Source organism: Ascidia mentula, chromosome 3 (assembly GCF_947561715.1).
Source record: "Ascidia mentula chromosome 3, kaAscMent1.1, whole genome shotgun sequence".
Lineage (NCBI taxonomy): Eukaryota > Metazoa > Chordata > Ascidiacea > Phlebobranchia > Ascidiidae > Ascidia > Ascidia mentula.
The window spans coordinates 17,019,180-17,046,889 of NC_138568.1; the positions used below are offsets into that span (position 1 = coordinate 17,019,180).

General features: G+C 38.3%; 7 protein-coding genes across 8 annotated transcripts; 4 read left to right on the plus strand and 3 right to left on the minus strand.

The window, feature by feature from the left end:
• The first annotated feature begins 634 nt into the window (after positions 1 to 634).
• On the plus strand, positions 635 to 3,847 carry LOC145894626 (tripartite motif-containing 55-like). Its single transcript, XM_082983254.1, has 7 exons — positions 635 to 777; positions 874 to 1,061; positions 1,710 to 1,805; positions 2,174 to 2,326; positions 2,665 to 2,829; positions 3,104 to 3,244; positions 3,688 to 3,847. The coding sequence occupies exons 1-7, from the start codon at positions 684 to 686 to the stop codon at positions 3,826 to 3,828; spliced, it is 978 nt and encodes a 325-aa protein (XP_082839380.1). The 5' UTR covers positions 635 to 683; the 3' UTR covers positions 3,829 to 3,847.
• Positions 3,848 to 4,187: 340 nt separating this feature from the next.
• LOC145894628 (mitochondrial import inner membrane translocase subunit Tim22-like) lies at positions 4,188 to 5,525 on the minus strand. The gene is made up of 3 exons (XM_082983255.1): positions 5,260 to 5,525; positions 4,777 to 4,964; positions 4,188 to 4,353 (listed from the first exon to the last, which is right to left on the minus strand). The coding sequence occupies exons 1-3, from the start codon at positions 5,471 to 5,473 to the stop codon at positions 4,198 to 4,200; spliced, it is 558 nt and encodes a 185-aa protein (XP_082839381.1). The 5' UTR covers positions 5,474 to 5,525; the 3' UTR covers positions 4,188 to 4,197.
• A 4,495-nt stretch (positions 5,526 to 10,020) lies between these two features.
• On the plus strand, positions 10,021 to 11,064 carry LOC145895799 (uncharacterized). The gene is made up of 3 exons (XM_082984583.1): positions 10,021 to 10,084; positions 10,399 to 10,554; positions 10,934 to 11,064. The coding sequence occupies exons 1-3, from the start codon at positions 10,021 to 10,023 to the stop codon at positions 11,062 to 11,064; spliced, it is 351 nt and encodes a 116-aa protein (XP_082840709.1).
• An 832-nt stretch (positions 11,065 to 11,896) lies between these two features.
• On the minus strand, positions 11,897 to 14,586 carry LOC145894133 (E3 SUMO-protein ligase ZBED1-like). The gene is made up of 2 exons (XM_082982606.1): positions 14,196 to 14,586; positions 11,897 to 13,737 (listed from the first exon to the last, which is right to left on the minus strand). Exons 1-2 carry the CDS (start codon positions 14,381 to 14,383, stop codon positions 11,925 to 11,927), a joined length of 2,001 nt encoding a protein of 666 aa, XP_082838732.1. The 5' UTR covers positions 14,384 to 14,586; the 3' UTR covers positions 11,897 to 11,924.
• Positions 14,587 to 15,538: 952 nt separating this feature from the next.
• LOC145894134 (tubulin polyglutamylase complex subunit 2-like) lies at positions 15,539 to 18,793 on the plus strand. The gene is made up of 8 exons (XM_082982607.1): positions 15,539 to 15,682; positions 15,854 to 16,021; positions 16,285 to 16,422; positions 16,825 to 16,932; positions 17,227 to 17,390; positions 17,783 to 17,861; positions 17,920 to 18,064; positions 18,505 to 18,793. The coding sequence occupies exons 1-8, from the start codon at positions 15,619 to 15,621 to the stop codon at positions 18,551 to 18,553; spliced, it is 915 nt and encodes a 304-aa protein (XP_082838733.1). The 5' UTR covers positions 15,539 to 15,618; the 3' UTR covers positions 18,554 to 18,793.
• A 471-nt stretch (positions 18,794 to 19,264) lies between these two features.
• On the minus strand, positions 19,265 to 21,142 carry LOC145894113 (citrate synthase, mitochondrial-like). Its single transcript, XM_082982576.1, has one exon. The coding sequence runs from the start codon at positions 21,024 to 21,026 to the stop codon at positions 19,617 to 19,619; it is 1,410 nt and encodes a 469-aa protein (XP_082838702.1). The 5' UTR covers positions 21,027 to 21,142; the 3' UTR covers positions 19,265 to 19,616.
• Positions 21,143 to 22,562: 1,420 nt separating this feature from the next.
• LOC145894507 (uridine phosphorylase 2-like) lies at positions 22,563 to 26,402 on the plus strand. 2 transcript variants are annotated; one of them, XR_014401557.1, is made up of 7 exons: positions 22,563 to 22,909; positions 23,240 to 23,446; positions 23,693 to 23,765; positions 23,834 to 23,904; positions 23,997 to 24,137; positions 24,839 to 24,988; positions 25,608 to 25,747. XR_014401557.1 is itself a non-coding variant. In XM_082983121.1 (7 exons), the coding sequence occupies exons 1-7, from the start codon at positions 22,793 to 22,795 to the stop codon at positions 25,736 to 25,738; spliced, it is 885 nt and encodes a 294-aa protein (XP_082839247.1). In that variant the 5' UTR covers positions 22,564 to 22,792; the 3' UTR covers positions 25,739 to 26,402. The 2 variants fall into 2 exon arrangements, 1 of the variants encoding a protein (XP_082839247.1); XM_082983121.1 differs by having other exon boundaries at positions 22,564 to 22,909; positions 23,997 to 24,132; positions 25,608 to 26,402.
• The last annotated feature ends 1,308 nt before the right edge of the window (positions 26,403 to 27,710 follow it).

A 27,710-nucleotide genomic window follows, 5' to 3' on the forward strand; every position in this document is an offset into this window, starting at 1 on the left:
CCCAGCGTCCTACTTGAGATCATTACCCTTGCTAACAGCGGCCTCTAAGAGTCAAAAGTAACCACTTAGATATTGCTTTGCTAAAATAAATTCTTGAACAGTATGTAATTTGTGAACCTGCACACAAACTCACATCTTTCCAAGCTTCGTGCGCGTGTGTAATAGTTAAAAATTACGGTGAAACCTTCTTGATTTAATTCTTGAAAACACTTAAGCAAGTAATTTGACCCTCCAATTGATGACGTAGACAATAAACGACAATAAATCGTGACAGATGCGCCACAATCACCACGTTCGACAAGGCAAAATGTCTTTATTGTCGATAGCCCCTAGGCATAAAACACGGTGCTTGTGCTTCGACCGCAAAATGCTGATCTTAACTTTCAAGCGAGCAATGTTTTGTCAAAGATTGATGTAAAAAGGCGGTCGTGGTTTTGATGTTGCGTTGGCCCACCTGTATAATACAGTATATCCGAGATTTTGTAGCAAAACCAGTACATCTACTGACAGTACAGCTGACGTTAGTGGCCTATTGTTGAAAAAAGTTTGTAGCGAACGCAGAGAATATCTTATTGTCTTCTATTGTGAACTTAACACGTTTCTATTGTGGACTTGCCGCATTTAGGTATGTTTTTAAAGGTAATGGCGTAATTTTTAAACTCATAAAAGCAAAAAGAGCAACCATGTCTTTAAAAAGTTCTGTCGAAAATCCTTACATGACAATTGCAAGCGTTAGTGGCAATAGGCAGTCCACATTGTCCAGTACAGCTTCGCGTGGTAAGTGCTTTATCTATCTGTTGATTGTACTTGCTTTGTCAGTTACTCCAATTTACTCTTAAGAAACAGTTTTTAATGTCTACCATTTACTTACAGGCCACAGCATGTTGACAGTTACAAGTCAGTCAACAACTGTTTCGCTTGACCCTTCTGCAGTACCTGTTGAACTTCAATGTCCAGCATGTCACCAGATATTTGACAACCCATTATTTCTACCATGTTCTCATACGTTTTGCCGATTTTGTGCCGCTAATTTGATTGAGGCTGCTGATCCAGTATTGCAGGTGAATGTAAAATTCCTCTTTTGGCCCAAGTATGTAATGGTACGAATGAAAGGTATGGTAAACTTCAAGATGCGCATATAAGACTGACATAAATGTGTACATCCTGTTGCCATAGGTTTCCACATGAATTTGTATAGGCCTATATACATAGGCGTCGATTTAGGGGTGACATGTCACCCCTCACAAACAAACAGGGGTGACAAAGCATGCATTGTCACCCCTGGATTTCGTTTAAATTAAAAATTATTGCCAGAAAAACCACATACATATACTATCCGCTAAGCAAGTTTCAAACCACCTGTATTATCACCGTCACAATCCGGACAAACACAAGTGTCTCGTGGATTGTTACGCAACAAAGTGACACGAAACGGAATTTACGTAGTCTACCGATGTGTATGGCGACACGACTGACGAAATGTTTTTTGCGTGTTTCTAAACCCTGGAAAAGTCACCCTTAATATTTTACAAAACGTTAAAAAATCGACGCCTATGCCTATATATAATCTTCCACCATGCCAGGACACTACGGCGTGGTGAAACTTGCAATAGTGAAATATATTTTTTGCCAAAATGTCTTTTTGTCAAATAGTAATACTCAGAAAGTTAATTTTGAGTTATTACCTAAACCAGATTTACTATTTTTAGCAACGCAACAGATTTTTATGTCCAACCTGCCGAAACATAATAAAATATGGCCCAGAAGGGGTCGAAAGTCTGCCGAGGAACATCAATATTGAACAGGTCAGGAAATTAATGCCACAACATTAAAATTGCTGTTTCAAACCCAAACCCCCAAACCATTTTGAGCGTACCCGAATAAAACGTTTGCCGTTGCGTTTTTCAACTTTGTATCTATATATTTGTCTACTTATCTGTCGGGCGTAGTTGGAATAATACGCGTGAAACTACGCTGATAGAGCGCGATATATATGATTGAGTAATAAAATATTTTTTTTCCATTTCATTTTATGACAACATATATACTTTTGCCTACTGGCGCATATTATAAGGTTAAGTATTTGTTTAAATGGTAATGTACAAATCATAGCATACGATCTGTTGCGACACGTTTACATGTGCCAAATTGTAAATGTTTTTGTTAATTCAAGGCGGTGAAGCGGTTTAAGCACGAGAGCAAGGTCAGATATCCGACTTGCGAGCGCCACCTGGAGTTCAACATGGAGCGCCTGATGTGGTGCGAGGAATGTGACGAAAATCTCTGTCCATTATGTGCGTTGGACGAAAAACATAAAGACCACAAGGTTGTGTTAAAAGTTGTTATTAAGTTTGCCAAAATACCAAGACCCAGGCGGGTGATTGTCAGCATTGGCCAAGTGCTCGACCAATATACGAAGAAAACCTGAATGGGATTCGTGACCAGTATACGCAGGGTTCGAATCCCGGTGTGGCCCAAAAAAATATAAAAAAAAACTTAACTGCAAAATAAATTTGACTATTACACGATAAAGAAACTCTGTATTTTAACCATAAGTGCTATCTCCAATTAACTCCAATAATACGTTTAATGATTTGCACAAGGCAATGCTACATGTGGGTCTTGCTGCTTTATCAATGCTGACACGGACATTTATATGCTTAGATTGCACCAATCGCCGTGTTAAAGAAATTTAAAGCTGTTCGTAAACGATTGCGTGGCACAACAGATGTTTTGTCGGGAAAGATTGAAAAAATCGGCAGCAACATACTCCAGACAGAGGGTGTCATGTCACAAATGGAGGACCGCGGCGCAAAGTTGAAAGAAAAGGTACATTTAAGTGTCAAAATAATATACAAGTTACATGATAGTACCAGCCCATATTTCGCGATTTTGTCGCATAAGATTTAACAGCAATTGAAAAATGTGTTGTTTGCATACTGATTGTGGCGCTTGGATGTTCAATTGATTTTATTATATGCCGCAATAAACGCTTCAAATTCCAAAATATCTACTGCACCATTAATGTTAGTATTTCATCATTACGTCACAACGCCTATGTGAGAAATCAGTTGTTAAGATTAAAAAGACCTGAACTTTATAGGTTGACAAAGAATGCGATGCAATGATTGGTCAAATAGAGAAGAGGAGAAAAGCGATGTATTCTGACATTGATGCCATCGTGGAAAGAAAGAATGGAAAAAGACAAAAAGAAATCAAAGGCTTAAGGGTGGAATTCAATGAGGTAAACTTGCAAATAAGGCTTTTCGGTGTCGTTGTGTCACAAACAAATTTTTGCATAAAAAAAAAATTCAACTGAATTATAAGGGGTTTTATATCTGTGTACAAAACTACATGGAGAATGCCTCAAACGAATCTGGTCACATTGTAGCAGAGAGATTAAAAAACCTTCACACAAATTGTAAGAGTTATAATGTCAATTAAATGCGGTCTTGGTATGGAAAAAAAGTTTTTAACAAAATCAAACAATAATTGTTGTCGTTTGTACACAACAACACACATCATCGCCTCGTGGCAAACCAGTGGCGGAGTTTTGCATTATAAAACCTACAACAAGCCCAACTGCTTCATGCGGTTGACACAAAGTTGGCTTTCATTGCAGCAATCTTACCATGTGAACTGTGAAGTTTTGTTCACATGATAACAATATGCTGATTTCATGTATAGGCTCGTCAGCTGTTTCGCCAAATCCAAGACGTTCTCGACACGGAAGGTCCTAGCGACTTTCTTAAAAAGCTGGACGACGTTGGGTTGTCTACGAAAGTCGAGGATCTCAACAGACTTCTTTCAAAAACTTCCACAACCTGATGTTGTTGTCCGCTTACTTGTCACATTAACAATGCATTTGAGACGAATTCAACATTCACTGCATCTTCATTGCTTTGCCGAAGTAACAAACTACCAAACTTTGCAATGTGTCTATGCTGAGTTTTAAGCTTGCCTTGAACAGAATCACGATGATAAAAACGTCGACTTGCTTTCTAAAGTATTTACTGTGTTAAACATTTTAGCAAACACAACCAAATAGAAAGTAATGGTGTGGATCAAAGTACAAAAAATTTCTGGTTGTTGTTAAGTTTTGAAAATCCATTATTTACATCAAAGTGTTGAAGTGAATATCAGTGAGCTCTACCAACAAACAGAAAAATATTAACAAATAGGCAGACAGGCGTTTTATCATCTGTGTATGAAATAATAGTCAATTAATGCAGAGAAAAGAGCAAATCCAGCTCCACCGCCAAGTGCACTCTTTATTCCTACTCTCAGGCCAATGATTCCTCCAGTTACAAAACCAGCCATGGGGCTGTTCTTCAGGTCCGTCACACCACGGTACTAGAAAATATGTCAGATAAATAGAAATTTAGAGATAAAAAATACCCTAATTGTGTTACACAATAACAGTAGCAATAAAATGTTTTTACTTCATGAAATCTACCTAACCAGCAACACTTCTTTCATGTGACACAAGTTAACCTTCAATTCAATTTTAAGTTTTAAATGTTACTAGAACAACTTTGTGTCCACGCTTCTGATTTTATAAAATCAGAAGCGTGGACTCAAAGTTGTTCTAGTAACATTTAAAATTGACACAAAAACAGTGTTATAAATATACATTTTTGACATATAACAGCAGTATATTGGCAATAGTGAGAAGCAACATAACAGCAAACAATCAGAAACCAACGTAATATTTTAAGCAAACAGTGAACATTATACAATGATCGACTATTTTTTTACAGAACAAGTTTATCTTACTGTTTCTATTGTACATTCGGTGGCTGAAAACATAAATCCAATCAAAGCAAAGTTTTTTGCAAATGAACCCATTCGAGTTTTCATTTCTTTCACTGTCTCACGAACAGTTTGAACCTTTGATGGGTCCGTGTACGAGGGTGATTCAATACCAAACGTGACAAGGCCAAACACAATTCCAAAGCCAGCACCTTTAAAATAAAATCTTGCTGAACCAAAACTTTTCATTAGTGTTCTTTGCAATGCTAGCAATGAATGTTTTGCTTTCTATGATATTAGCAAAACACTGCCATATGCTTAAAGATGCACGTCATATATCAATAATGTTTAACTGCAATATAACTTTCCACTACCAGTACTTTAATAATTAAAGGCTAAAAGCATTTAATTAGATTTGTAACAAGCTTGTTTTGTTTTTTTCTGCAAAGGACATACAAGAATTTTGCCTGTTTCTACATAAACCAGAAAAAAAAACATGTGACATACCTGCTACGCAAGCTATGGTGGATTTAAACAAACAACTGTTCATTACTTTTTCTATCCTCTGTTCATTGATGCTTGGAATGGGAGAAGGAATGCCTCCAAAACTGGGGTAAGGTTCATTTCGTAAAACCTTTTCCGGCCCCACCAAACATTTTAACACCGTACTATACGTAAGAGTGTTAAAATTATATTTAGTTGATTTGTTTTCATCAGACATTTTTGTTTGGTAAGATGCATTTAGACTTTACGCTATTGTCAGGCCTGATGCTTTCTTGTAAGCACTCATGCGTTAAATTTAGTCACGCATATTGACCACAGACCACTGATCTATGGTAGATACTTTTACACCGGGGCACAAAGTTTTTTCCAAACTTGATCCACATATAAGCCTATGTAACATAGAAATCTGTGCGAATATTAACGCTACGATTTCGTGTAGTATTTCAACTTAAATATATAAACAAAAATAACAGGTGGTTGCCCTGTTTACGCCTAATCATTAAAATTCGCACAGATTTCTGTTTTACACAGACTTATATGTGGGTCAAGTTTGGAAAAAACTTTGTGCCCCGGTGTAGTAGTATTTTCCCTGATCTATATTCTATAGAGATCAGTGATATCGACCGACGGAAAAAACACTACCACACCGGGTCACAAAGTTTTCTCCAAACTTGATACACACCCAAGTCTGTGTAAAAAAATTCTGTACGAATTTTAATGGTTATATTTGAACAGGGAAACCACCTGTTATTTTGGGTCATATATTTACATGAAAATGTTACACCAAATTATGTCGTTAATATTCGCACAGATTTCTATGTTACATAGGCAGTATAATAAGATTCCACTGTATCTTGTATTGTTTCTTCACAGTAAAATAAATCACCTTTACTGCTATTGCAACTTACCTATCGTTGTTCTGTAACGAGAATGCAACATTCGTTCCCGACATTGTAATGCACGGGGTCATTCGCTTACCATGTTTACTGGTGGAACGGCGTTGCACCGTAAATGGCTTCCTAAATGTACTGCCCACATACAGATGCAACTAAAACATATTTTAGCAAAAAATAATTAGCTTTGTGACTGCGTATTTTGCCGAAACGCCTGTCAAATAAAAAAATACCAATATTTTCTGAGGTATATTGCCTAATGGGTAAACTGGAGATTCGGTAAGGTTATAGGCGGCAGTCACTCATTTTGTCTTCAATACTTAAGGTACTGAGAAATAAAATAAACAAAAATAAGAATTTTTGGCAATTGCTAAATGTAAAATAAAATTTGACATTTCTATATAAAACAAATCAAGCTTTTTGTTCTTAGAATTATGAGTAAATCCATATAAGTCAGTTCCTAAACTTGAAATGATTGTGTAAATGTGAAATGCAGGCAATGCAGCAATAATCTGCTTGCAAATTAAAAAACAGCTATTTTGAACTGAGGTAAAAGGGATTTGCATAAAATTTGTTTGCTTTCATCTTATTAATTTACATACTCATTTTGCCAGGTCGAGTGTACACTATGCAGCAGGTTTTCTCGACCTTATCCAAAATTGTCAAAGTGGCGTTGGCCGCAAACAGTCCAGCACAATTCAGTTACTTTGGATAAAAAATTTCGTCGCGGGGAACTTTTCAAGATCTCATTTCTATTAATATTCCGATAATGACGTCATTACTATTAAAAATTGGGTTAAAGTGTGTCGCCGAATTTTGATAGTTTTTCACAACTGCTTGTAACACCGCATTTGCGTTTAAAGTTCACATTTGCATGAAACTAAAATGTTGGGCCCGATTGCAACTCCGACCCAAAAGCACCAGTTACGTTAACAAAGAAAATTTATGTATCCCACGTTTAACAAGAGTTAAACCTTTTTCAGTCTCACCAACTCGTCTGGATACAGATGTTTTTCACAAGAAAGAAGTTAAGTCGAATAAAAAGATATAAAATACTGTTGAAATTAGGCATTTCGTTGATAAACAGCCTGACGTTTGTGGGCAATGGTCAATACACAGGTTTTTTGAACACACGGGATTCGAACCCAGCATATCCTGGCCACATATCCCGATCAGGTTTTCTTCTTGGTATATGGGTCGGGCACTTGACGAAAAACTGTGTTTAAGGGAGGAATTGTGACACCTAGTGGTGCAAACAATTTCAGTTCACTTCCAAACAGAGGCAAACAAAGAGCGTGAAACCTTCTTCGTGGGAACCTGAGCAGCCGCCAACGACACACTCGCCGATTTCATCGTGTGGCATTGACAATGATATACACATAGGAAACGAAATACAAAGATAATGCTTTAGTCTGTTTCGAGAATTTTTTAAAAGCAGAGTCTCGTTGAAAGGTAGATTGGTTAAACCATAAGGTTGCAAGTTAGTTTAAGGCAGTTTATAATTCAATGTTACGTTTTCTTGATTATTTCAAATTAGTGAAAATAAGTGTCCAATCGTAATGAAGTTTATTCTTTTGCTTGTCTGCATCGGCTTGGTGGCTGCCCTTGACGACCTGTCAGAAGGTATGGCCGAAACAATATATTAATCAGCAAAGTTTTTATTAGTTTTACGTTTCGTCTACCAACCGGTGAGACTTTTCGAAGTTGTAGGGAAGCACCCACTACGTACAAAAAAACGCAGGGAGGAAACAACCCGTGGAGGGTAAAGTTCGGAACTTACAAAAGGGATTTTAGCGCAAAGCATGGCCACAATTGAAATATACGACTGTTAAAAACGCCATGTACAAACATGTTATATCCGCCTGTTTTATCTTGAATAATTGTTCATTTTATTTGTATTTCTTTTTAAACACTCAATCCCATAACAACTTTTTTATTTGTTGTATTCCAGGCATCGGCACTTGCAGCGTGTGCAAGCAGACAGACCAAGTGGTAACTTGTTGTAGCGGCAACACCCTCTGCGTTTCAGACGAGGCTACTCCATTGAAATGCGACCAGACCATAGGAATTAGGGATGATACAGTTCCCGCAAGTAGAGAGATCAGTAGTAAGTTTTTCTTTGCCGCTGTTATTGCGGTTCAATGGTACATATAATTATCACAGTTGAGATTCGATCGGTATATATTTGGTGCAACACATTTTTGCCACTGGACAACATTGCAAAGAAATAAATGTGATAGGGTATATATTTTTAGTATCAAAAGCAAAAAGAAATTTAGGAACACAACTCACGGGTTTTCTCATAATTCTGAGTATAAAGAGACTGCCCCATATTGTTATTAACACTGTCATGTTAAAATAAGACGTTTCGATGATGACATAAGTTTTTGTCGAAACGTCTTATTTTAACATGACAGTGTTAATAACAATATGGGGCAGTCTCTTTATACTCAAAAAGAAATATTTTTCTATTAATTTCTTTAATACATTCTATGCACTTTTTTAGGAGCCCTCTACACATACGGAACGTCAGATTTCTGCTCCGTCTGTTGTGGACTTGATTCTGAGTCCAACCGATGCTGTTCTGCGACTAAATCCTGCACATGCACCAAGAATTATTATCCCTCGTGTGTGTAATATGCATTTCGCCTCGTCCTGTCCGCCAAGACATCTTTGTGGCGTGAATGCACATTTTCGAATGTAATTAAAAGGCGTTCGACAGATTTAGTCAATTATTTCACTGCAGAAATAGGAGCAATGCGTTTTGCAATTTCATCAACACAACCTAGACATTGTGCTGAGTCATGCAAGTGCCGTTGTACTGAATTATATGTTATTCATTAACAATCCTGGGGTTGAAACTCTGCGTAAATGTTGACGAGGCTATGTGAAAATACGGTGTAAGAAGTAACAATAACAACACAGTTTTCGCGGAATATTAAATCTAACTGAACTGTTTAAGCTTGTGGTAAAATAGCTTTAAATTGATCGTCGCTTAATTAAATGAAAGCAGTTCACATTTAAATGCAAGTCTCTGATTGACGAAACGAACAGGAGGTCTGTGGCAATCAGCCTCATTCGGGTCACGCAAATCATTTCCTATGACGCAACACAAACTTTTGGAGAGTTCTTTTCTGGGTTATACAGGATAAACCGCAAAAAAAATTGGAAATCGACATTTGGATTTTGCAACTTCACGTCCGACTACTCGGGTTAAGAAAGACAAACACTTGAACAAATTGTGTTTACCTGCGCGGTGATGCATGGCTTACTTGGTGTTGCCGCTCACCGGGATAATTTCAGGCAAACACATCTGCGATAAAAGACGGTACACGAAATATTTTTTTACCACACTCAAAGCAAGGAGACTATTGGTACATTCAAATACATATCGTGCCATTAAATCTAAATTCGAATAACTGCACAAATCAAAGTCATTCAGTTGTCTTGATCCCCAAAGTTGCGTTCTAATATTTACGTAACAATAGGTCATAGTGTCAACACAGATATAATTCATTCACTAAACCGTTAATGTCCTCTATCACCGTGAGAAAGCGGACAGCCAACAAATGATAAAAGACTAAGGTTTGCATCATAACGTGGTCAGTTTCAACAGCGCACACAGAGTTCGTCATTCGTTTCGGGCAACGCCGTTGCGCTTTTTATTACAGGCTTTCAAAGGCGCAATAGCACAATTTTTAAACAGAGAAAACTAATAACTTTGAGTTTAAAAAAAATTGTCATTAAATTAAATAGCAAAGTTTGAAAATTGTTTTGGCACCGAAGGGTCCTTTCGTTATTGCTGTGAACAAGTATTTGACGATGGTCAATTTTTTATGACTTCAAAGAGAAAAAGTTAAGAAATTGCAAAATGAAGTTGGTGATTTTGTTGTTGTGCGTCGGTTTGGCTGCTTCTCTCGACGATCTGTCTCAAGGTGTGAGTAAAATCATAAATGGACAAATTGAGTCGATTACGAGCAAATATAACATTAGCTTTCTGAAACAACTATTTTCAAAATCAACTTAGCAATAAATATGAAATGGTTTGGGAAGTAAATTCAAGTTTAATGCAAATTCTTCCTGAAACGAATTAAACACTTTGGTTGATTTTGTTCGTGAAGTAAGGGCCACGACTGGTCCTCTGAAATACATGTGGGGCCCGGTAGATACTTGTAGAAAACTGGATATTATACAACTTTCGCACAATAAAGGAATGTAACCTTGTGGTGTAAACCTTGACTCCTTTTAGGCGTCGGAACTTGCAGCTTGTGCGTACAAAAGGACCAAAAGGTGTCCTGTTGTAGTGGCAATACTCTTTGCGAATCGAACGAATCTAGCCCTCTGAAATGCGACCAAACGATAGCAACTCGGGATGACGCAACACCAGCGGAGAAGGAAATGTCCAGTAAGAGTTTTGAGTGCATTTTATTATTTTTTTTTTCATTTGCATCAACTTGTGTTTTAAATCGTATAAAGCTGCATACTTTCACACAGTTTGCAGATCGCCTGATTATTTGTGGGCATAATCGGTTTATTTAATTTTATTTAATTGAAAAGTTGTTGAAAATATCTGCGATTAAGTCTTAGTTGCTCATGAACCAATTAGGAGAGTCCAATAAAATAAACTCTTAAGTTAACAACGCAATTCAAAACTAAATTTAAATTGAGAAACGACCGTCTCGCTTTGAAACTACTCGTCTGGATTTTGTTGGCGTAGTTAACTGTTGTAGTTTGTTTGAAGCATTAACCAACTGCACTGATAAGGACATTTGATTCTTGTATAGATGCCCTCTACGACCGGGGAACGTCAGATTTCTGCTCCGTCTGTTGCGGACTTGATCTGGAGTCAAACCGATGTTGTTCTGCGACTAAATCGTGTACATGCACAAAGGAATATTATCCTTCGTGTGTGTAATAGGCATATCGCCTTGTATGCGTAATTGGATAATTTGAATGTAATTTAAAGGCGTATACAGTAAACTGCTATACTCGATAATCATTTGAACATAACACGTGAATTAGAATTGACTGATGTTTGGCAGGGTTTACTGGTTCCAATGTGCCTGATGTTTTTTAGGTAGTCAATGCGGTATGTTTAATACATGGTTTCATATGATTAGCTATGACGGCACGGGAATATGGGTCCATATAGTTCACATAACAAACTGTATAATTTGTCGCGCTGAATATAGGTTTGTTTAGATAATGCTACAGCACGCGGTTTACTGATTCGGTGAAAGGCTTCACTGAACGTTCAGCTGTCGGGCGTGAGAATCTTGCCTGATGTCGAGTAAACATTACCGTCAATCTACGTCATTTTCCCAACTCCCTTCTCGTCGGAGTTGTGGGTTTCCTCTTTTGTAACACCGTTATCATAGAAGAGTGCGATGGGTTAGGGAGCATTTTTTTTCTGTAGCACAGAGTTACATGCTTGGTGGTGTGAGGCACTTATTGAAAGGTTAAATGAAAACGTGTACCTACCACGACCCAGCGAAACGATGCATTAATTTAATATAAACTATAATGGCGGACAAACTTCTCTGTACGACATTGTAACAAACATCTCCTCCCACCTCAAAAAAACAACTGAGCCTTGTTATGAAAATGCCAAATTAAAATGAACAAAACAAAAAACATATTTATTTCAAGTAATCAACGCCACAAGATAAAACCACGTTAGAGTAAAACTACTATGTCTTGTATCGTATTACACCAGAATTATATTGTCCGCCTTGAAATCTTGCCCAAATCAAATAATAGCAAAATGCAAATGCTTCACACAATAGTATTATTAATCGTCGTGGCAAATTCCGTGGACAAAAACAAGGGATCGTTTGTCGTCGTCGAGCTCAGCCCACAATCGTCGAGAAGGGATCGGTTTTCGTTGAGAAATACGACAACGTCCATATTCTCAGCTTCCACCTCTATAGCGCCGTCAGTGGCGGAAAAAACGCGCGACGAGTCGGCCACTGTTGCGGGCATACACAAATATTGCCTCGCAAGACGGGCCAGTACCGGATAGGCGTTCTCTTTTGCTTGCCACCATTTAAGCGGGTCGGTGTCCTTGTTAGCGCTGCTAGTTCTAAAATACCGAGCAACTTCTTCGTTGATAATTCCCTCCTCGTCGTCTGATGAGTCAGACCACACACATAGGTCGCTTGATTCAAGACCGAGAAGGTTTCCGAGAACGCTGCTGTCGGCAGGAGACGGAGAACGATATGCTGGGGATGGGGAAGCGTATGAAGAACACAGCGTAGACAGGGCTTCGTGAACGGTGTTTCTATCTGTACGTTTCAGGTGTTTTAGTTTGCAAAACCGAGGATCCAATGCTGTGGCCATTGTTACAGTGTCGCAACTTTCAAACTGGGCAAGTTCGACCAGTCTTTGGTGAAAGGCTATCCTGACAACATCGATTTCTTGATGGCATATTTCCTCGCTCTTAATTTCGTCTTGGCCGCCTTGCTTCTCCCCGCGTTTTTCACCTCGCGTAAATCTCTCTAATCCAGCCAGAATAAGAGGACAAGCAGAAACAGGACAGAATCGGCAAGTTGATAAAAAGTCAACGGCGGCTTTGAAAGGCTTTAGGAGATCAAAAAGCTGGCGGATAAGATCCCAGTCATTTTCGGTGAGCCCTTTGTGTTGAACAAAACCAGAAACAATTTGTTCTTGGTGGGAAAGAAAGCATTCCAGCAAGTTATACATGCCTATCCAGCTCTTGCAAGATTCCAGTGGCCAGTTATGAACATTCTGGCGCATGCTCTTAAGAACTTGGCTGCAGGATGCTTGCGTTTTAATTGCAGTCATCATTTGTTTTGCAGTCGCTATCGCCATGACAACCGCGTGGCTTTCATTTAAAGATTCTCTAATGACGGTCTCTAATTTGTCGGCAATGCAGGTAACAGCGTTCGATTCAAAGCTGTCTTTAAACTTGGGCATATCTGTCGCTGTACCATAACCCAGAATAAAACCTTGCACCAATGAGTTTGGAAGATTAAAGCTTTCCAAAGTTGCGACTACTAAAGATTCAATGCTTTTGCTTTCGGAAAGCAAAGCGTGTGTTTCCAAAGCAAAATACTCAGCTTGCCACTCGTTGGTGATATAACGTATACCGACAGTGACAAACCAATCGTCCTCCACACTTTGACGGAACCAGCAAGTGACCGCGAAGCGACAATCCTTTTCTATGGCGTCACTGATTTTGTAAAGAAGTGTGCTCTTTGCACCTAAGTATTTTAACTTCAAAAACTCGCTGATTTCGGAAACGCTAGGAAAAGTGCAAGCTGGACTTAGTGACTGAATCAGGTTCCGAATTCCAGGCTGCGAGACAAATTTAACAGGACGAAGGTCTGATACAATAGCCTTTGACAACATTTCGAACAGTCCATTATTTAGTTGAACAACAAACGTAGATCCGTTCGCCGAAACTACGGTATTATTTTCCGTAGAACTTGACGTTGTAAAAGCTGGCACTTCTGGCAGCTGAAAAGGCCTGGAGACTGCTAAGTTGGTATCGATCGATGCTTCTGGATCAAGCTTGATGATTTTGGGCGGCGGTATGGGCGAGAGAGAACCGGTATAGCCCGCCTCTCTGCGTAGCGGAAAATATATTGTTACTACCATGTCCTGTCTGCAATTTACGGCGCACAACAAGCAGGCACTCACAGCCGGCAAGCCGTTTCAGCTTGCGCTTTAAAAGCGCAAACATTCACAAGCTTTCGGGTACAACCTATTGATTCGCTTAACTTTATGCTGCATGATAATCGATACGATTGTTATTAACTATGCCGTAACAACAATCAGCATAAAACAAGATTTATGAATCGAGCATTCGGATAAATACAAAAAAATGTTGAATGAAGGCGAAATCAAATTTGCAGTGACTGTTCTATCATTGATGCAGCGCTTGTGGCACTGAACCCGAATAGCACACCAATATGATTTTACATCTTGAGTGCGTAAACATTGAAAATGTAATTATGGATTTGAATAAATTTCACAAGATATACAACCATGCGTGTTGCACATTACTTCTTAAAAAACTTGTACCTTAAAACGCCGTGAGCGGCGACCATGCTGGGCCATAGGAGAGGGTGCTTGAATTTCAGGTGCTTGATAAGGCTACCGGTGCTGTTACAGTAGGCTAGAGCTGCCTTGCATATCTGACAAACTACTAGATTTTGCGCATCGGGTTGTGAAAAATGATCCCACACTATAGACGTTTTGCCACGCGGCATTATATCCAACTTGCACTGGATTCCGTTGGAGAGAGCTAAAGCAAACGACTAATACTAAACAGCCAGACAAGCGGTTCGGTAGACAACGTGACTGCGTGCGGCTTCGAAGCAAGGAATCGAATGGAGGGACTGTCTGACCTACTTAGCACGTGACGTGAAGCGGAAACGATTTTGTGAGCTTATTCAAGCGTAAATGATTATTACCCGGGTTTTACAAGTCGAATCTTTTTAAATCCGAATTGCGATGTGATATGACATTAACGTTTGCTTTAAAATATAACGCATACCTTCGATTTCAAAATGTATGCATTTTTAACTACGCGCTCCACAAAAAAAGATCCAAAATTCACCTCGCCATCCGTTTCCATTTCGAAAATACGGAAACATATTTCAATTTCGCTAGTCGACGCCTGGACGGATCCTTACTAATTTTTTTAATAATCAATATTTTCTTTAAATATTTGTTTTTGAATGATATTGTTACAAGGACTACACTGTATTAGTATAGTAAACTTTAACCACCTTGAAGCACAAACATCTCAGAAAACATCTTGTTTTTTGACTGGAGTAAATACCTAGAACAGATCAGTTGCTAGCAGGGAGCTGACGTGCTAAAAAAGCTTTCAATTCGAAGTACCGGTTCCTTTTTTTCTTTCCGTTCCGAATCACCACACACGCTTCATAACCTGGCGGTGTCAGTTTCACATTTGCTGCACAGTCAGTTTTCCCAAGAAATTCATTTGTATAACAGAACTGCTTTTTTGGTCGTTTTAAAGGTTATAAATGTCATTGTTAGTGAGTAAACACGCGAAGAGCTGCTTGACAATAAAAAACGTGTGAAAGTTACGTTTCTTTGTGGGCATTTTATGATGAACCCACATTTCTCGTTGTAAGACCAAACAATAATATAAGTGCCAGAAGAGCAATTCTGATTAATTAGTATGCCTGGCAACAAAAATAGCAGTATAATAATATAAGATTATATTATTGTTTAATAACTGCATTAAATAAAGCACCCATACAACAGAATAGCTCGGATTGTGGATTTTTTTCGATACAATAACTAAATAGAATCTCAGCCTCCTGACATGAATGATTACATTATTATTAAATATACATGCAAAGTGGGCTTAATATGATTTTATGTATAGTGAGAAAAATGCTTCATTGCAAAAGCATTACATTTACATTTTGAAATGTCGCCTGTCATAAATTAACAAGTGGAGTTAAACAGTATGAGTCAAATTGATTCAAGAGAATTAGTGGAGCAACTCACATTGGGTCTTCCTTCAACTTTAGGTAATTAAATTTCATGAATAGATCTTGTTTCGAATAAACTATATGTTTTATAATGCTTTGTTATAGCACTACATTACATTTAAAACTTAGTCATACTGCTTTCTGTTACTTTTTTTACTGGACAAAAGACAAAGAATCAACATAACTGATTAACAGTGTCTGCTTCTTTAGAAAAACGTCCAGGAATATGTGACGTCACTTTTTCTGAAAATGCTCCAGCTCCGCGACATATTTTGGTGTCCTGGGAACAGCGCAATACTTGCATGTTACCAGATGATCTCAAAAACTTTTACCTCACTGCTGATGGACTGCTACTGACTTGGAAAGTGAAAGTTGGAGGTAATCCACAGGTTTTTGTTGAAGGACCTGCTATTGCATAATAATACCTTCCTTGTCTTTAAAACCTTAATTAGTTTAATGATGTAAAAGCAGATGATCCCTAAAACACTCTTTCCATTAATTGATGTCTTTTGTCATTCATTGACTTTCAGAACAAACATGTGTAAAATGTACTGGTCTGCATAATTTAATTTTTGATAACAAATTATTATTTATTTTTTGTCTGCATGATGAATACCATTTTAAGCATTTTCCTTTGCCAGAAAATGACTATCCTCTTGGAAGAATCAACATAAATCCAATAGCTGATCTTGTCAAACTGAGCACAACAGCATCAACATCTACACTTTCCAACAGTATTTCTTTGGCAGATATTGACAGTGACTCAGATGATTCTGAAGGTGAGTCTGCTGTTCCACTTACTTATATGGTGGTGCACATCATTGTTGGAAATCCACCCAATATTGATAAAATTACTCCAAAAAAATGCTGTTGCAAAATTTATATACTTCATATGTAACATTGAAACCAAGTATACTGTATGGCACAGCATACATGCATAACCTAAAAGGAAAAAGAGGTTAAATTAATTGTTAAAGCAACTGTTTTCAACAAATTCATTGCTACTATGGCTGGAAAATATCATAAATGCTAACTGCTGTTTTTTTTTGTTGACTTGGAATTTTGCTATTTTTTTTTAATTGGTTTTATGTATGGCTGCTTTTAAGGTTGCTCTGCGTTATTATGTTTTTAGGGTATTTGGTTTAAACATCTTTGGTTTATGTTATGCATTTTTGATTTAGATGAACAACACCCTCGTCCCCATTTTGATGGAAGGAGTCGAATATTTGAGCTTGACTCCTGTAATGGATTTGGCAAAGTTTGTTTGGTGTATAACAAGGCAACTCCAGGTGATTGTAGTGAAATTATGCAAAAATTAATTATCTGTACATTTTATTTAATCCTGTGTGGACTGGTAGTTTAAAATGCATCTTTGCAATACATCTTTGCAATACATCTTTGCTCTCTCAAATTTTGGTGTTTACCTAAACTTCCAAATAATTGCAGTGTCAGTGCAACTAAAGAACATAAAGATTGATAAAATATTTAGTTTTACCTTGTATTCAATTAGATTTGGCAAATTAAAAAAAAAAAATTGTATTTATTGTCAATCTATCCTCTGTTCTATCTTGTGTGTGTTCCAGGTATGCCAGCACAGAATACAGAGATCTGGTTTCTGGACAGGGCGTTAAACTGGTCATTTCTTTCAAAGGATTTCACCACATATTATAGGCTAATGCTTGTACACATGGGCTTGCCACAATGGCAATATGCTTTCACACCTATTGGACTAAGTCCCAGAGTAAAGGTATGTTTCAATATTTTGGGTTTTTGGTCATGCAAATATTTAGATTCAGGAACAAGTTTCTTTTCTATTGTAAAAACAAGTAATAATTGTCTGGTTTTGATATTGAAGATGAAGAAGTTGTGTTTTTGAAAAAAAAACAACAATAATGTATATGCTTTACATGTAACAATGTGAATGGAAATATAGGAATGTATAGCAACTGTCATTGTGTATTGGTCGACATTTAATATTATCATTGGGCAGTAAAATATGTGAAAATGTTTACCAGTCAGCAAGTGCAAAAAAGTGGAGAACCACTAAATTATCCTCATAAAAGAGACACAGTTCTCATGAATAAAACACAAATTAAGCAATTGCATGTATAAAGTTTATCACAAGTTTGTTTACCACAGCAATGGTTCAGCATGTACGCCCCTGTTCGAATGAAAATTGATGAAGACATTCGGGCAATTTCCAGTCCTTCACATTTGGGTATATTAAAGTAGGTGGTCCAACATGAAGCAGTTCTATATCTTGTTCTATCTTTCAGATGTTCCTTTGGTTAAAGTTGAGTGGCATCGAGTTTTCAAAGGAAAACTTCCCGAAAAAGTGGCGAAAGGGAGAGGTCAAGGTGCAACAGGACAAGCACCAGCCAGGAAAAAAGCACAGACTGGGCAAAATATACCAAGTTCAAAGTATGTTCATTTCCTATGTATGTACTAGGCTAGGGGCGCCCAAACTTAGGTAAAGACGTCTTTGGGCCAGTGTTTTTCTTCGTAGTTTTAAGGCAAAAAATTAATATCTTACATAACAATCGTTTTGTTTCCAAAACTGCTACAAAAGAGAGTGAAGCATTTTATTCAACATACATTTTCAAAAAACTTCCCAAACTTTGACGGGACATGTACAACACAACTTTAAACCACAGTTGCGGGTCATTATAAATACTGTGGCGGGCCACACTTTGCACACCCCTCTCTGTTAAACCTCGCACACTTTTGTGAATAAAATGCAATGCACGCATGTTTTTACTCCATGTGGCACATTAACTGGTGGAAATGGAGGAACAATCCCAATATTGCACAATCAATGTTTCACAGTCAAGGAAGTGCATTTTGATTACTTTCTTTTTCAGATCCATGACTGCAATACGACATGGTCGTTTGACCAAACCTTGGACATAACGTTGAAAACTAAAAGTTCAATTTCAGTGATTTTACAACAGCAAGTCGAGGACGAAGCGATAGAAAATGTTTCGTTTTTAAACAAACAACATTTTGATTGGTCTTTGTTTTTCTCTAACAAAACACTGTGCTGTACGTTAAAGCTTATATTTTTACTCGTGAGCGTATTTTTATTAGAACGCAGATTCACTGTTGTTTGTGTATTGTCACTGTTGCAGAATGCTTAATAAACGAATCGCGATTTTCGAAGTGTTTCCAACAGACCCTGTCAGTAGTGATCAAACCTTTTTATTTCGGGAAACTAATGTTTTTCTAAAAAAAAGTCGTTGAAATGCGACCGTTTCTTGTTGATATTGCCCAAATAGGGAAACAAGCGATTTGTCAAAGGTTGCGTTTTTGCGGGACGGACTGGCTAACGTAAACAGAAACCTTCCGGGTGATTCTTGCAAACAGTACTGAGTTTGCAACCCTTCCTGTGTTCCGAGGCTTTTTCGTATGTTTTTCATTGACATCAGATGGAAGCGCAATGTTTTATACAGGATGTTGTCAATGAGTATCACTTTACTTGGTTTGCTGACAATTTGATCAACTAACCACAGTGCCACATGATTTGGTGGAATTTCAACCGTTAAAATTTATACCCAAGTCACAATTAGCTGTGCTATAAAACTACTGTGCCTTACCAGTACTCGGGCAAGCCCTCCTATCATAATGGATTAGAACTCGGTTTTATTTTGCAAGAACACTTGCACAAAATGAACACAACACATCAGGAACTCAGGAAATGAAAGAATATCTATTGAACTATTTACCATCTTGAGGCTGAGCAACTATTGTTCGCCACAAGCAATGCCAGTCAGTGGTCTCAAAATACATTCTGTCACATAACATATATACACACACATTCTAATTCCACTTTTTTGAGCTATGCATATGATCAAGTCTGGAACCGTTAAATACAGGCATGGTAAAATGACAGCATGAAATGAATTTTTTGTGCAACAACCAAGGCCAATCCATATAATTATGTCATTGTCAGTATGAATAAGTTATACATATCAGGTTACTTTTTAACAAAGGCTTTCAGGCCTTCTGTGCTCATAGACTTGGGGCGCTCTAGAGGAAGACCCACAGCACGGCTCCAAATTAACTGAGCCAAGCAACCAAGTACTCGGGACACACCAAATAGGACCGTGTAGTACTGCATCTCGGTCATTTTGTAGTGCTGCAGAAGCACACCGCTGTGAGCATCTACGTTGGGCCATGGATTCTTGGCTTTGCCCTGTTCCAGGAGAATGTCTGGCACCAGCTTGTACAATTGACCCACAAGCTTGAACATTGGATCGTCTGGAAGATGTTTGAGAGCAAATTCCCGTTGGCAGGTGTATCGTGGATCGGTTTTACGTAAAACAGCATGCCCATAACCTGGCACCACTCTTCCACTTTTCAATGTGTCCCAAATGTACTTATGAAGCACTTCGTCTGTAACCTCTTTGCCCCCAAGTTCTTCATACACACCAGTGAGCCACACAAGCACCTCTTGGTTAGCGAGACCATGCAATGGACCAGCAAGACCATTCATTGCAGCAGAAATTGACAGATAGGGGTCACTCAATGCGCTTCCAACCAAATGAGAAGTATGGGCACTGACATTGCCTCCCTCATGATCTGAATGAATCACTAAATAGAGACGCATAAGCTCAATGAAATCAGGCTCGTTGTATCCCAACATGCTGCAGAAATTGAGAGACCAATCGGCATTTTCGTCAATAGCTCCATTGAAGGAACCATCTTTGTATAGATTGCAATAAATTTTGGCAGCAATAATTGGAATTTTCGCGATAAGATTCATGGCATCTTCATAGACCAACTCCCAATACTTCGATTTGTGCACACCCTCAGCATATGCTTTCGCAAAAAGAGATTCAGTGTTCAGAGCTGTCAAAGCGGCACTTAATTGGGACATTGGGTGAACATTACTTGGCAACTGATCAAGCAAATTGACCACATGGGTGGGAAGATCAGCTCTTTTAGCCCATTCTTGGCTCAAAGCACTAACTTGCTCTTGTGTTGGAACCTCTCCAGTGCATAGAAGCCAAAACAAACCTTCTGGCAGTGGCTCTGAACCATTTGGAGCCTTCGGCAGTAGCTTTTGACATTCTGGGATGCTGTACCCTCTAAATCGAATACCTTCCTCGGGATCAAGAACTGAAGTTTCCCATACCATGCCTTTGATGCCTCGCATCCCCCCGTACATCATGTCAACAGAGACATCGCCGACTTTGGTGTTGCCAAACTCCTTCCTGAAATTTTTAATTTCATCTTGTTTAACCGGAATTTGCTTGGCCAAAACCTCCTTTAGATCAGTGGACGAATCTGAAACGTAACCTCTTGTTGCAACCACCGAAGGCAAGGCGCGGTTTCCAACAACTTTACTAAGTGTGGGCAGTAGATTGAAAATTGATTTCTTCATCTTTGTTGTCAATTAAACTCAAAAGCGAACTACAACAAAACAAACGCGAGCACAGCAAATGACTGAGACCACTGCCTTCAAGCTAGGGACCAAAGGTTGAATTGGCGGTTTCGAAAACGTAATGAAGGTTAACGATATCGATTTCTATTTAATCCAGTACTCTGGAGTCTAACTTTGTGGATGACTTTTTGCAATCGCCACAATATTGTTATTTGAACCTATTATTTACAATTAAAACCACAACAGCGCTAATAAAGGACGTGAATAATCGGTTGGGAGCACCAATCGGTGAAAATCGATTGTGTGAAACTACATTATCTGAAAAGAAAATGTTCGTACCTTAGCCAAAGTATATACGTTGAAATTATGAATGCCTGTCGATTTTTAACGTAAATGGTGCTGGCCCAATATAGCTAGAAACGTAGTTGTTATTATGGTATATTAAAATAGTTTTGGCACAAAAGCTTGTTTGCCACACGTTTGGATGTTAGCAGCACGATCGTACACTTCCGCTTCAAGGTTTTGCTACTATTATTGCTTAAAGCGCAAACATAGGTTGCATTTCAACTGTTATGGGATAACACTTGTTTGCAATCTGTGCTTGAAGTGAATATATATTTAGACATGCCTGATTTGCAAGCAGTTTGCGTTATTATACGTTGTTGATTTTCCCAAATCTTTAAATTCAGTGTAAAACCTGTATGTTTAATAGAACTTTGTTTTATCCTTGCCCCTTTGATGATATAATACATGCTTCAATGGTGTCAAATGTACACTTCGTGATGACCTATATGTCAAGCCTTTGTTCTTGATTATCAACCAATTGTGGCATACATGGCAATATTCTTTTTACTCAGTTTGAGTGGAAAGCATTTTTTTGTCCCATCCGTATGGTAGCCTACCTACCAGCACATTATTTATATTAGCTATTGTTTCCCTTTGAAAGCAAGCGACCAGCATTACGTCCCGACATCACAGTCGAAACTGAAGTATCGACTTCGCGTTGAATCAAATTTATATGATGGACTGTAGTTGCGCTTTGTCCTTGAAAGAAGTAACTGCGCTATAGCGGTTTTGTTCGTTGTTTGACTTCGTAATTAATTTGAGTAATCCATTGCTACAGCAGCACGTTTTAGAGTGGCACCAATTACGGAAAGAGTTGTAATTAATATAGACGTTCACATAAACAGATCTAATATGTGTGCTTGTATGCAGTATTACTAGGGTGATTGGAGCTTATATATTTGGATTAAATGCTCGGAACGGGGGTTTCACGCGGCAAAATCAAATTCATTGCCATGTTGTTTACGTTGCTGCTTTGAAAATCATTCTCCATATTGTTTAGCTGAAAGCTGGGATCAGACGTAGTAATAACAAAACTTTGGTTTCGACCTTGGAAAACCTAAGGGTTGTGGAAAGTTTCTTGCTGAGGTTTAGCCGATTGTAGAAGTGTGTATATGCTTTATACGCTCACGCGTTTTGTAACTGCGTAATGCTAGATAAAAGTGCGATAGGGACTGTAAACTACAAAGCGCGTCTATAGTGTGGAATCGTATATACCTATGATATAAATATAATGTCACAGTGAAAGAAGCACTGTCTTACTTTCTCGTAAAATCTTCTTATAGTTCGTTATATATCGCCGTTTTTCAACACCAACAATCCTTTTAAAACAGCCTTTGGTATATTCGTCAGTCGAAGTTGTGAGCATATATAGTGACCGTTAAGACTTACTTCAAGTAAAAAATTTGTCATATTGAGCAGTAATGGAAGATGAATCAAGATTCACCCTTTCTAATCCCAATTTAAGTGGAGACAGTTTTCTCTACCATCTCAATCTATCGACAGAAGACAACTTAAAACAACGTTTTGGTGATGTTAAGGTAAATACCATTCGTTTGCAACTGGTAAAGTGTATGCATTATGATTTCCAACACATTTAAATAGAAACATTTAAAAATTAAGTTCAAGTATTTTTGTAATGGTATGAACATTTTGCCCGTTTGTTTCTGCTCCTCAGATAGCATAGGCCTATATTCGGTTGGAAATCTTTTATTGCAACATTCTTTCGTGACAATGAAAAAAACGCGTACAGTGGACTACACCAAAAAAGAATTTCGGATCTTTGTAAGCTTGAAAATAAACATTTCTAACCGATGAATATCATGCTTGAGCATATACATTTTCGATTATGGGTCCATGATTTTTTGCAGTACGTTTGCCTTGGAGGCAAGGAAAAAAGAATGAAAAATTTGGCAAATGTATTGTATAAAGAACTCAGCCGCCGTACGCCAAGTTTAGAACTGGAGCCTGTCAATATTTCAGCGGGCGGTAACCGATACTGTTTGTACAAAGTAGGACCTGTAATCATTGCCAACCACGGAATTGGAAACACATCAGCCTCTGTGGTACTAAATGAGGTAAGAAAAAGGCAATCATAATATCGTCACATCCTATTAATACCGGAAAGACACTTTGACTGAATGCCAATAAGTTTACGTCACACAGTGCATACAGATCATCATATTTCTTTTCCAACTACCTCTGTATATTTCGGTGCCGACTTATTACCCACCAGCACAACCGTATAATTTCCCACTAGTGGAACATTTCCTACCGGGTAAGAACCACTGCCTAACAACATTCTTTATTTCTTTCTCTTTTAGCTGCTTAAGCTGTTTCACTACGCCGAATGCACTGATGTCACTGTATTGCGGGTTGGTACATGCGGTGGTTTGGGTACGGAAGAATGTGACAATTGTTTTTCTGGCGAAAAATTTGGCTTATTAACCTTATTTGTTGCTTAGGTCGTGTACCTGGTTCTGTGGTTATAACGGAAAAGGTTTTTAACGGATTGCTGGAGAATTGTTACAAACAGGTTGCCCATAGCTAAAAAGTCAATGATACTAAATTGATAATGTACAAAAATATTCCAAGTATTAATGATATACAAAAAAATAATCCTTTTAGGCTGTATGTGGTACAGAGGTTATTTACCCGACCAACGCAGATCCCCAACTGGCCGATGAGCTGCATATTTGCGCGAACAAACTCGGAATTTCGGCAATCAAAGGAAACACCATGTCTACAGATGACTTTTATGAAGGCAAGGTGCCTTGTCTTTTATTAAAGGTCGAAATTTGTCTTAGTAATTCACGTTTGACCGGGTCACTAATCCCGACCAGGCTTTGTAATAATTTCTCGAGCACGTGCTTTCCACTTGGTTTAATAAGTTACTCAATATGACGTCACACTACTATCATTGTTTGTGGCGCATCAGACAACGAGGCAGTAGTGTGCTTGTGTAATGTTTGTTAATATTGATTGCCAATTGTAATTGGATAGGCTGTAAAACAGTGTTCAAACCGTTTTTCCAACACGAATGCTTCTTGAATCAATCTGAGGAAGGTTTCTTTGGAGTGATTTGGAAACGAGTAAAGACCTCAATTAACAGTTGCAGCACTTTAGCGCCGACAACAGGTTTAGTCAGCCTTAATTAGTGGCCTGTTACAGGTTTTCTATTCGCACATGCGGCGGGTTTTGTGTTCGCAATTTGTACCTGTCGACATTTACCAACAAACACACTCTATAGCCACAGCACAACATGTAGTTCTTTTCTTGCGGCATTGTAATTTTCAAGAACTGTTCTTTAAAAAAATACAACACAATAATTGGGAACATCGTTCAATGCGCTCGACCCATATCCACTGCCAAACCTGATCCAAATTCGTGACCAGGATATTCTGGTCATCATGTTGCGTTTAAACAATAATAAAATTATGCTTAAATTAATTTTTTCTGTCACTATACAGGCCAAGCACGTTTGGATGGTGCTTTCTGCAACTACTCGAATCTAGAAAAAATGGACTTTCTCAAGAGAGCGCACGACGAGTTTGGAATTCGTAACATAGAAATGGAAGGTTCATGCTTGACTTCCCTCTGTGAACGAGCCAATATTAAATGCAAGTAGATTTTACCCAAACCAGATATTGGTTAGAATATATCAGTAGAATATTTGAATCTGTTTGAATTACATGGTTTATAAAAATTAAATCATGATGCTTTATATTTAAAAGTCAAGTACCGAATACGTTTGAATGTAAGCTGCTATGATATAGGCTATATGAAAAAATAAATACAACCCGCAATCGAATGAAAGCCACACGTACTGTATAAAGTATTGTGCCCTACAAAAACTATTGTCACCAAATCTATCGTTCTTAACTGTAATTCATAGTGCGATGCAGCCTCTGTTGATGTATCGGTATATGTACGAGCAGTCAAAAGGTGAATTTCAGTGAAACACAGAGCCACAGAGAAAAATAGTCGCACAAACCGTAGGGTAAAAATTTTATGCGCTGTGGCTTACAATCAAAATGCATCGAGTAAGCTTCATACAGATGGCCACTGTTTCGACCTATAAGGTCTCACCTGTATGCAGCTTACACAATTCATATTATTGGCTCCACTTTGCTGATCAAAACACGGTTCACGTTTTAATGATGCACCCGTTACCAACAAGTGAAACTGCAATTCGTTCTTGTTGTAAATGAATGTTAAACACTAAGTTTGGATCTTCAGGTGGAATCGTGTGCGTTGCGATCGTGGACAGATTGAAATGTGACGAAGTGGACGGATCTAGAGTCGGGGAATGGGAGGGAAACCTCCAGAAACTGATTGTGGAGTTCCTGAAGAACCGATGCGTGCTTTAAACTTCCCTAAATGTCGAAAATATCTTTCACTCATAGACGTCGATTAAGGGGTGACTGGGGTGACATGTCACCCCTCACAAACAAACAGGGGTGACAACGTATGTATTGTCACCCCTTGATTTCGTTTAAATTAAAAATTATTGTCAAAAAAACCACATACATTATACCATGCGTTAAGGTAGTTTCAAACGACCTGTATTTTCACAGTCACAATCATGACAAACACAAGTGTCTCGTGGATTGTTACGCATTGCAGCAGTTGTTGTAGCACAACTGTAAGACTTGGCATTGTTGCGTAATAGATTTGTTTGTGACTTCATAATCACTAAATCTGCAATAGACTGAGTGAAACAAAAGTGTACCGCGGGTCCGTAATTAAATTGTTTAAAACTTAGTGCTACAAAAACATGGTTCGGTGTAAAAACAAAGTGACACGAAACGGAATTTGTTTTTTTCGCCCACATTTTTAAGGCATAAGGTCACCCTTTAATATTTTACAAAACGTTAAAAAATCGACGACTATGCTTTCACTGTATCGCTCCTAGTATAGCCTTTGTTGTGATGATCTTTTTTCGAAACGGTCTTACTATTGTGCCGACTGTTTGACTTGTCTTTTAAAAGCTCTAGTATCTTCGAGCGCATCACATTATACGCATTATAGGTGTTCATTGTGTGGGGGGTAGCACGTACAGAAGGGTGGCATTCAGCTACTGTGTGGATGAACAAATGAACAAAGGATGGATAGTAAGGTTTTACATTTCGCTCGTTACGTTGGGTTTCTCAAGCGATAACAGCGGCGGGAGATTCAATTACAGTTTGATGTCTTTGGGATCTATGCTGTTTGTTGTGCGTAAATGAGCATACGTCGCACAAGCTCAATCATGATCCTGCGCTTCCCGAATCAAAATCTAGACTTCGTCAAGTACAAATAAAAGACACAAGGTGTTGATTGTTTTTGTTACAAAGGCATAGGCTACGAACAAAGTTGGTACTCAGCAATATGTTGTGGATAAGGGTTAGGAATTTAAGGTCTAAAACGTGCCCACAGTACCAGGAAGACCACTAACCTTCCCAGGCTTGCTTTCCACAAGTTTTTAGTAGTTTTGGTTAATTAGAAATAAAACATATAAAGCGCCGGTATATTAATAACCACCTGCAATGTTACATAATAATTACAAATTTCGATAGGTTTTTATTTGCAGTGATTTCTGCACATGAAGTTTATGTGGATGAAAAGCGCACACGGAAGTCTGGATTTTCTATTATTTGCTTTCCAAGGAATGGAGCTTCGAAACCGTTTGCGTGCCTTCTTGACGTTAAAGTTCTCGCATCTGTTAATTAAAATCTCGGTCTGTTTTTATTATAAACAGACAATACGCACAAAAGCACTATTCATTACAAGCAAGGTTAAAAGGCTGGGGAATTCAAGGTATTATGTTCACCCTATGTGTGAGTTTTGTGAAACAACATTCGTGTGAGTTTTGTGAAAAAATGCCGTATATGGTTTCACATGCGATATCTTTATAACAATAAGGAATGTGAACTTTATCCGTTTGAAAGCAAGATTTACGCGGACACGAGCATGGCCAGATAAAAGCCTCTTGCTCATGTTTTTGTCGTGTTATGTACAACGCCTACACATATCTTTGAAATAAAACCCGCTATGTAGACGTCAGTGGATTGCGTACAGAACTTGCTTGTGTCGTAACTCGATCGGTTCATTGCTGGGGTGAATCTTAAGGGAAAATGTCATCCAGACAACTGGAATCATCCTGTTTGCTAAGTGGCACCAACGGATTTGTCCTGTCTTGTCAGGTAGCCAAAATAACTTACGAACAGTGATGGACGACCAGCGTCAAAGTGCGATGTGTGATTTTAAATAAAATATCTCAATAACGCTGATTGCCCAACACTCTGTTTGAGGTATTTGAAGGAAAGCTTATTCACGAGATTGTTTCGCTTAGTACAGGAT